Source organism: Merops nubicus, unplaced genomic scaffold (genome assembly GCF_000691845.1).
Source record: "Merops nubicus isolate BGI_N331 unplaced genomic scaffold, ASM69184v1 scaffold41964, whole genome shotgun sequence".
In the NCBI taxonomy this organism is placed as follows: domain Eukaryota; kingdom Metazoa; phylum Chordata; class Aves; order Coraciiformes; family Meropidae; genus Merops; species Merops nubicus.
In genome coordinates this window covers 18,128-28,255 of record NW_008602988.1, presented here as the reverse complement: position 1 = coordinate 28,255, position 10,128 = coordinate 18,128, and the positions used below count along the sequence as shown (strand labels likewise).

Sequence of the window (10,128 nt, the reverse complement as noted above, 5' to 3'; positions counted from 1 at the left end):
CTTTCCCCATCAGAATCAGATTTTACTGCTGTAATGGTTAATTCCAATAGTCCCATATCCATAACACGAACATAATCTGAAAGAGAATGAGTCATTAAAAAAATAAATAAAGACTTAATAACAAACATCACCATTACTATGTATTTTTGGTTATTAAACCATTAGAAAGAGTTCAAGTTTCAGCTAGTCATATCAAGAACTTAAATCTTTTCAATCCAATATATCACTCCCACTGATACCATCTGCGAGCTCTGTAATCTTTTAAGTTATTTATTGTCATCCCATCTGTGTGAGTTAGAAAACTAGAGGCACACAGAAGCTGGGTGACTAAGCATGCTAGCAGTTTTTGTGTTGAAGTGAGGGAGAAGACGTTTTCACATTGTACAAAACTTTCAGTACCATAAAAAATTTATTTCCCCTCTTCCTCCTTTAAGCAAAACAGGAATACCCTTATTCTGTCTTTCACTAGGGATCTCTTACCTCAGTTAAACACACATTTGTGGGCACAGGGTTTCATTATTTCTCCAATTAATTTGTTAAATATTGATTCAAGTTGCTAAGTCCTTGAAGGTTGTTACTGTACAAATGAGAGTAAACCAGTTGGTATCATTCTTCTCAGAACCTACAATTCTGTGCCACATAACTCTTTCCAAGATGAACAGTTTAGAATATGTATCTCATAAATGAGGTCTCTTTTCTATGAAGATTTCTTTCTGTAACAACTCCGTATTTTTTTAAATATGCTTTTTTCAAATACCCATTATGGAGCTGTAGCAAGAAAATTAAAGGACTCTCAAGTTGCTGTTCTCTGGCATTCCTCACCCCCAAATCCAAACTTTTCATTTACACTGCATTATTCATTCATATTAAACTTGCTGCTCCTGATGTCCTCAGATCTCTTCTTCAAAAACCTTTATATATGCTGAGCGTGTCTGTGATTTTGTTCCCTGAGACTCTGCATTTCACTAGTTGCATCTAAAACATCCTCACCTCTATGGAGGTTCACCGCAACAGTGTTGCACTTGTCAGACAGATGCAAAGCAGCTTCATCTAAAATTATCCTAAAAGATAAAAAAAAAACCAAAACACACAGACATACTATAGAAATGTTGTGCAATTTAAAATTACTACAGAAAAAGATACTTAGAAACAAAAATATCAAGCATATCTTAAATCCAAACTCTTCACTTTAACCTTCCGTAATTTCCAAATCCATTGGTAATTAACCACTGCAAGGTATTTTCATCATTACTGATCTGATTTTACCTGCATTTTGATTCATGTATTTGCTCCTTCCTAGAATAAAAATAATGCTTTTGGCATACAGAATTAAGTCTTACTTCCCTTTTTGCCTTTTTAAATTCTTAATAAAGTAACAGAGGTAAAGTACCTTTGAAACAAACAAGGTTTTACCAACAGAAACAAGCAACCTGGCAGATGTTTACATCTAAACAGGTATAAACAGAATGAATATTCAACTGAAGTTGTAAGAAAAATTATTTAAAAGTTACAGAAATGTAATATGTCCTTAATTAATACAGTGCCTCCAAATAACAAGTCTTCAAGGAATCTTAAACTTCTACTAATCAACAACACAATTTAATTTCGGGACCTCTTTCAATCATAAAAAACTGCAGAATTTCTACCTGTTACACAACTCAATCCAACTGAAAAAAATAAAAGTATTTAAACTAATAGAAGGATTACACATGAGCAAAGTATACTGCAAAAGATGCAAACCAGCATGATCAGTTACACAACACAAACAATTCCTAGGTCAAAAAAGCAAACAGGCATTACAAGTTTCACAGGGGTTTCCATGTTTCAGAATCACTTCACAGTACCTGAGAGTAGAAGAAGATTTATCTACTGCAACACTGCTGGAAATGCTGAATGTTTCAACAGTAAGTAGAGATCTGACTGGCAAAAACAAGGGCCTAACAACAAATAGGAAAAAAAAAAAATTAATGCTCTGTACCTCTTTAGAAGTGCAATCAAAGACTTATACGTTACCTAACTCTGTCCTCCCAGGCCTAGACAAGTCCTTATCCTTGTCTAAACTGCTTAGATTTTAAGAGATTTCTGTTAAATACTTTTTCAAAAGAAGACTAAATATTCTTTACAATATGCAAACTTGAACCTTCCTAAAGAATAAATATAGAGTTGCAGTGTCACCAAGTGAAATACACTTGCATTTTATTTACCTGTAATCAAGAGCACAACTCCACAGATGTACATGAAAAGTTGTAATTGTAGCTGGAGGATTATATCCCAGAACAGGCTCATCAGAAATATTCAAAAAATATAAAATCTAAAAAATCAGAAACATTATTGTAACACTTCAATATCTCTTAAATTCATAAACAATTATGCATTATTAAAAAGAAAATCTGTAACAGGTATTATAATGAAATGTTTGGTTAATAGAAGGGAAATGGAATGAACAATCTCCCATATTTACACGTATATACTCAGTATCTTAATACAGAAAAGCATGGAATATAAACAGGGAAAACACCACAACATCCAAACTGCAACCTCAAAGGCATGAAAAAGACCAATCCACAGATGCCCAAGTGGCTCCTTGTACAACGCTTCATAATCCATATCTAGAGCACTTCCCAAATACAGTCTCATCTTCCTTTGCAGTTGTTATTATAGTGTTAGTATTTTTTTCTTTGTTCTCTTTATCTGAAAAGCTAACTTTTCTTGTAATACAGTACACTGTTAAAGTTATCTTCAAATTATCTTTTGGAGGTGGGGCAGAATAGGCCCAGAACCAGAAACATCTGCACATGCATGGTATATGCTGCTTTTTAAGTTATGCCTGTGTAAAATAAATTCCTATCTTCCTTGTTAAAACCTGTCGTAGTCCTCTCACAAATCTGCTACACTATAGAAGTTGTTTCTAAACTATTCCAGGCCTGGATGTACTAACACTGCTAGCCTCTTAATTGTTTCCTCTACCTAATCTCTTTGGCCAGATTTTTATTTCCTTCCTGTCCCTTCAAGAAAGATTCCCAAGTGCATCATAGGCAATGTTAAGCAAGACAGTATAAAGCAGGGCACACAAACACACAGGAATACCGTGCTGAGGAGGAGGTAATGACACAGCAAAGCTCAAAGCACCAAGTTCAGCTCCATGCAGTTACACAATAAGAATGCATGTAAATCCAAGCATACTGTACACACTGGAAGATTAGCTCAAATGGCAGGGCTGACTATCTGTAATCCAGTATGGTGTAAGTGCACACAAGTACATCCAACTATACTGCTACTGTCCTAGCTCCTAAATGTTTACACATAGCTTCCTGGCCAAAGGCCTCCAGCCCTGTCTGCTATGCTACACCCCTGCATTCACCCACATTAGCACAACCCTGCCAATTCCACAGTCTGCATGACAAGCGTTTATGTGAACTGCTGCTTCCTACTTCCCCAAAGTCACCTTCTCCACTACTGCTACTGAAACAATGGAAAAGAGGAAGCAGAAAAAGGAAAAACAGGACTTAAGGGATGAAGAGAGCAGAGGGAAAAAAAACCAAAACAACACAGAAATGCTTTTTCAGTGTTACAACTAACCATGTTTGTTTGTTTTGAGTGTGGATTCTTACCTGGAGGTTTACCTATATACCTGGAAAGCACTAGACTACTAAGACTTTTCCGTATGATTTTTTTTTTTCTTTTTAAATAATAAAAGACCTAAAACCCCTCAGAACCTCCCTGACTTTTTGTGGACAGAAATTTAGGATGATGAGAGGAACTGTAGCAATTGAATACACAAGTAAGAATTTAAGAGCGAGACTGCAGTCTGTCAGTGGTCTCAAAGAGAGACAAGAAAGAAAGTAAAGAGTAACACTTTCAACAGCAGAGTAACACAGTAAGAGACAGCAAAGGTTTTCCATTACGGTTTAGCCTGATACTTAAAGCAGGTGTTAAGCAATAAGACTGCAACTGAAGTTGTAGTTGAGAAAACTGTAGCAACCTGACCTGTTCATGCCAGCTTAAACCTGAAGGCAGTACTCTGTGCTGAAGGGTGGCTCCTTTCAGTCCAACAGCAACTAGGAATTCCTGCATGAGAATGTTGTGAGTTATTTACATTAAATACATGTAACTATTTGACATCTAGATTATGGAACAGTCATCCTCCCAAATCTCCAAGTGTTCAAAATGAAGAAAGGACTGGGCCAGGATTAATCATTCAAAAAAACGTGCTTCCTAAAACATACTCTGGCTAATATAGTCTAATACTTTTTCCATCAGGATAGTTTAGAAATGACAATTTTGTCGTGGTGATAGGACAGAAGGCTACTTGTTCATTCATCCCAGGATTCACTAGGAATTACCTAGAGAACTGAACCAATGTAAGTCTTTCTTATGCTGTTCAAATCTGAGTCAGTTGATCTCCCATGACAACGTGCTGGTCTGCAGATTCCTTCTTCTCCAACTAACTCTACCAACCTGTTTGTCACCACTATGCCAGCTAAGAGGTCATCTTTCAGCCATGCTAATGAATGCTAATCGAAGCTGAACATGCCACTCCTTTACCAGAGTGACTCCAAATAAGTAAGCAGAGGCTGCCCATTATATGACACTGCTAGTACACCAAGCAAAAAGATTTAACTCTTTATATTCATCCTTGTCTGGTTTGGCACCAAATTAAAACTCAAAGAAAAACAACAACAACCAAAAAAAAAAAAAAAAGGTCAACTGGTGAAGAAATGCGTTCAGTAGAGAAATGTGATGTGATCAGCAAAGTGAAGCACTGGAAGAATTAGTAAGTTATGCTGATACTTAAATTTTACAATCCAGTCAGAAGATTCTAATAGAAACCTACAGTTTGAAGATAAACAGAATTATAGTTTCTTCATTTATAACCTTTGTAACCCCACATCTAGAGGCTTCCATATAAACTGAAATAACTCAAGTAATTTAGAAAAGCACAAAATTAAAACCACAAACCTTTGTATTGCTCTCTATTTTATCTGATTGGATTTTGACTGCAACGGTCAGCATACTTGGACAATCCACTCCTTCACCATCTGAGGTGGTCCTACTAAGACTATCTTCTTCAGAAACACAAATAGTAGGTTCTAACCAATGGGGACGTATTGTGCTGGGCAGTCGTACTTCAGAAGAGGGGACAGCCCCATCTACCATACCTGCAAAGAGATTCTAGAATTAGTTACCTTGTGCTTCAAAGCTGTTACTGATTAAGAGTTAAAGAAAATCCTTTTTAAGCTCAATACCTTCAAATTATTTTAATTACAGAAGTTAGTCATGCACACTGACAAACAAAAATTGTGAAGCGGAGTTTACAGGTGATTGATTTTTTGAAACCATGGTTCTCGCTAGAATCTTCAATGTGACTATATGGCTTGTTTTTTTATTTGCCCAACAAAATGGCAAAGTTGAAATAAAGGACATAAATCACCTATGAGTTACACGGAAAGACAGGAATATGTCCCTCCTTTTGATTTTATGAGATGGTGCCACGTTAGCCTCTAAACACACAATAATTAAGCCTTGTGCTGAAAATCCATTAACTTGGCTACCACCGATTCAGAAACATTTGAGGGGAAAACCTTAAGAGTTTTACGTACATGGGGATTACCACACATACAAACTACATTGTCAACTTAAAATTCTTCACTTGCTAACTACAAATGGCTACCCAGGAAAGAAACAGCAGCCACTAGTAACCTGTACCATTTTTAATTAAATAACAAGTACCATGTAGGAAGTGTGTATTCTCACAGTAAAGAACAGACTGTACACCTAATTTGGCAGAGGACAACAATATCTTTAAAGACCAGCATTTGCCAAGGAAAGTTTGAGCTAAACTGCAATGAAGTAAATACAGTTATCATGAAGTTGCATTACTGCAGCATTTAGAAGCATTAGCCATGAACTAAATCCATTGTGTCAAACAATAACACTATCAGGGGCAGGGGAGGGAGGTAAGGTACAGCATTTAATCTAAAAAACTTCTAGCTTATCTCATTTCAGATTTAGTCCCAAAGCCACCTCAACCCCACCCCTACCTTGATGATATAAATTGAGGCTGCTAGAATGGAGACAAACATAATGTCTGTCTTCAAAGCCTTCATATTTAGTCACGCTGAAAAGTGAACCATTGTTGAACTCAAACCAGAATTCGCCATGTTTGCCTTCCAGTGTATTGCCATTATCCTGCTGAAGGAAGAATAGAAACAGTAAAATGACTGCTTTTAGAGTTTGCTGCTGTTACAGTCTAAACTAACACTTGGTCCCAAAACATATTTGCCTGCCTGCCTTTAGTTATCCTCACGTAAAGCAAACAGAATTGCTAAAATACTGTCGCATTACTGCCTAGTTCTCCTACAATAGTGTGAACATTTGCAACGTTACAAATATGTTACAAACACTTGTTCCTTCCAAAAACAGTACACACAGCACAACGGGGATCCCATGGTCAAAACACCAAACAACTTTCTCCAGCCCCACTGTCTCACCTTTATGTCTGTGAATACTGACACCAAGCCGTGCGCCACGCTGAGCAGCACGGACAGCGAGCTCTGCGCGCTCTTGTTCTGCGAGTCCAGCTTCCTCCTGCGGCGGGAGCGGCAGCCGGGGTCCACAGCCGAGTAGTACTGCAGCGCCTCCTCCTCAGACCCGCTCTCGTCATCTAGCAGATACATGAGAAACTACTCTCTAGATAGGACACGTTTTATGCCAGTAACTCATTGTTTATCCATCAATTATATGATTCAATTTCACACTTATTTTACTTCATTAAACAGTAATATAGTTTTTTCTTTTTGGTTTAAGTAAATCCTTTCTTACAAGCTTACAAGTTCTTTCTCCTATCAGCTTAATCACTTCAGCCAATTATGCTTCTGAATCACTATAGTTCCAGATGATTTATTAAGTGTATTACCATAATGAACTGCAGATTTAAATTGACTGAAGCTGTCTTTACTGAAAGTGTTGATGAGCTGGCTGGCCACAGATAGTCCAACACCATAAGAAAGGTTTTCAAATGTTTCTACAGGAGATGGAGCTGTGGGTTCCCACAACAACAAATCATTGCTGATCCTAGGAAGAAAAGCATTGTTATTATACAAAATATACAACTATATTCCCATTTAACATAAGGTTAGTCAAGCAACATTTCCTTTGTAGACTTCAGTTTTCATAAACAAGGAAGAGAAAAAGGTTCAAGAGCAGAACAAAGAACAATGTATTCATGAGTAAAAGCAAAAAAAAAAAACTTTTTTCTGGAAGTACAGTGTACACATACCAAAATCTAACTCTTGGCAGTGACACAAAGGCCTCTATTAGCAGGTGTATACCAGCTCAGTAGGTGAGCAGGGGTTTTGACAAAACCCTATTTTGATCACATCAATTTTCAAGCAAAGTTGCAATAAAGTGTTCTTTTGATTTCAAGTGAGTCTGTGTCTGTTGGGGTAAAGATACATGTGATATTAAGTACAGAAGTACAGCAACAGAATATTCAATGAAAGGTTCAGCTTTGCCACTTTGGAAGTGAAAAAATGCTTTTAAGTACTGCCTATGAGAAGCTAAAATACATTAGCACCTCCCTATGTAGCTAATGCATACTGCAACACCTATTTTTGAATTGATATAATCTAGTTGTAGTTCTTTGGTTTCCATATAGAAGACTAAGAAATAAAAGCTGAACACCCATTTGTAAGTTGGATTCACTTTCTCTACTTTTTCATAACCCTTTGTTACAGTTTTTTTTTTCCCTGCCTGCCTTGTGGACTCTGAATTTTTAGATGGAGACTCACTAATTAAAGAGGAAAGAATGAAATTGAATGCAACAGTTTCTGAAGTACAATGATCTATGTATAAGGGACAATTCAGAAAGATTAGAGCATAATGAAACACTGCAAACAGAGGTCTGAACAAAGTACTCACTGAGAGAAAGACTATTTAACGTCATCCTTTGTTCAAAGTATTTGCTAAGCTGGCAGCCAGATCAGATACATGACACAGTGGCATCTCTGATGTTAACTTGAATATTTATACAGCATTTTATGTTCTTAGAATTCCTGCTACAGCTGCTCATTCAACCACTTCTATCAACAATGAATACAGAACTACAAGTACAGGTCATGATAACCAAGCAAAACAATTATCATACTTGCCTATTGTAAAGTTTTTCATAAAAGCTTTTGTTTGGTAATGTTAAGTGTATGTTTGGTAACATGAGTTCCAGTACATAATGAGAATTGCTAATTGTTTTATCTTGAAACTCGGTCATTTCAATTATGTCTCCTGGCATCACCATCTGAAAGAAAAAAAAAAACCAAAAGAAAATATCCTTCTCAATTAGAAAAGCCAAAACAAAACTGGAAAGCCAGAAGATGCATATAAAAAAAAAAATGAGAACATATTAATTTTGTCTACCATAAACATAAAATAGTAACAAAATTGTATAGTACCTCTTCATTTTCAAACATGACCCTACGAGAAGAAAAAGGAGAAGGCTCTGGTCTTCTAATATCACAGACATCCTTCAAAGAATGAGACCCTCCTTCTTCTTCTTCTTGGAAATTATTATCACCTTCTTCCTCCTCAGCTGCTATCCTCTCCAGAATAGAGTGCGCAGCCAGAGGGTTTATTTTCAATACAATCCTGACATTGGAGAAGTTATGCAGAATAAACCAATTAGAGATGCTTAGAATTCTTACATTAATGCACAGCCACGTCCCTTAGCTCTTCTAGCTAACTATTAAAAATACACACAGACTAAATAGCTCCAAGACTAGGGATTTTTTTTTAATAGACAATAATGTATGTTATTAAGCAAAGTGACAACGCTAAGGAAAACACCAAACCTGTAAAGACACAAAGGGACATGGAAAAAGAACAATGGGACGGAAAGGTTTGCGTCTACTTCCTTCTACTCCATCAGGTGACCTAAGAAAAATCTAGTGCTCTCCCAAAATAATGCCTGGACCACTGGCAGCTATTAAAAAATGCTCTGCTACGTGACCTAGGTTATTCCATGTACACCCTGTTACAGAAAAATCTATTTGTACCATTATAAAATACACTGATAGAGTGTCCATACAAAAATGCCATCAGAAAGCCACAATAATTTTGTGGTAAAAAAAAAAGTGGCAAATTCTGCAGCAAACAAAAACTCCTTCTTTAAAGACATTTTTATATGCTACAGCTGTTAAGTCCTTCTCTCCAGTAACTCTGAGGTACTGTATTGCCTTGTATGTGATATAAGCTGCAATAATTGTCACAATTTGACTGAGAGTTTTGCTGTTTCGTTGGTATTCAGTCTAGAATGTAAAAGTAGGCGAAAAGGTAAGGTGACAGAAACATGGGAGAAAGTTTGAAGTCTCTAATCACTCCTCTAACTTTCACTGGAATATACTCAAGCCTATGCAGAAACCATTATACATTAAAACCACCTTGCATTATTATAAATGTAGAGGTTTGGGTTTTTTTTAATAAAGTGTTGAGTTCTTTTCAATAGCTGTATGCTCTTTCTTAGCAAATTGTTTTGCAGTATTTATAACAGAGGCAGTCTGCATTAAAATTAAAAAAATATTAACAGTTTTTCATAAAAATTTAACCAATCCACATAAAAAATTGAAACATTTTACCGAGGCCAGTCAAAATTGTCTGATGATGATGTTATATCTCCATCTATGCCACCAGACACTTGAAAAAATTTTATTGGTGCTTCTGAATTAACTTCTTCAAATGAACCTGGATAGAAAAAGTTTAAAAAAGTTAAGAGGAATGAAAACTGCAAACTTCAGGTTGGCCAGTCCTCAGGTTGGAGTCTAATAGGCTAACTTAGTAATAGCACTGACAAGGTACTTATGCAAATTTTGTGATATTTTCCTCCAAAAACTACGTATAAATTTTTAGAAGCAATAATTATTTCACATTATCTTTAGCTAAACGCAGCTAGAAAAATAAGCTTCTAATGCAGATATCTGTATTACATTTATAGCATTACCAGGTTATGTCACAGCTTTGAAAAATACACAGAATGACAGATCAGCAGCAAAGGTTGTAAATATAAACCAGTCCCTCAGATTTACTACTTTGAAAGATATTAGAGGCCCAGAACTACTAAAGTTTTCTCAATTACATTTA

The 10,128-nt window shown here is 36.2% G+C and overlaps 1 protein-coding gene across 1 annotated transcript in view; it reads right to left on the bottom strand.

Annotated features, from left to right (window-relative positions):
* The window catches only part of LOC103771234 (autophagy-related protein 2 homolog B-like), a gene marked incomplete at its 3' end in the record, with an annotated part of 28,602 nt that overhangs the window by 388 nt on the left and 18,086 nt on the right, over positions 1-10,128 (bottom strand). Inside the window, exons 16-27 of the mRNA XM_008938524.1 lie at positions 9,627-9,732; positions 8,448-8,640; positions 8,151-8,293; positions 6,917-7,074; positions 6,492-6,664; positions 6,042-6,192; positions 4,960-5,159; positions 3,988-4,068; positions 2,205-2,311; positions 1,845-1,937; positions 991-1,061; positions 2-76 (exon numbers count right to left, since the gene is read on the bottom strand). Coding sequence (XP_008936772.1) covers positions 2-76; positions 991-1,061; positions 1,845-1,937; positions 2,205-2,311; positions 3,988-4,068; positions 4,960-5,159; positions 6,042-6,192; positions 6,492-6,664; positions 6,917-7,074; positions 8,151-8,293; positions 8,448-8,640; positions 9,627-9,732 — 1,551 coding nt within the window. The remainder of the gene's footprint in view (position 1; positions 77-990; positions 1,062-1,844; positions 1,938-2,204; positions 2,312-3,987; positions 4,069-4,959; positions 5,160-6,041; positions 6,193-6,491; positions 6,665-6,916; positions 7,075-8,150; positions 8,294-8,447; positions 8,641-9,626; positions 9,733-10,128) is intronic.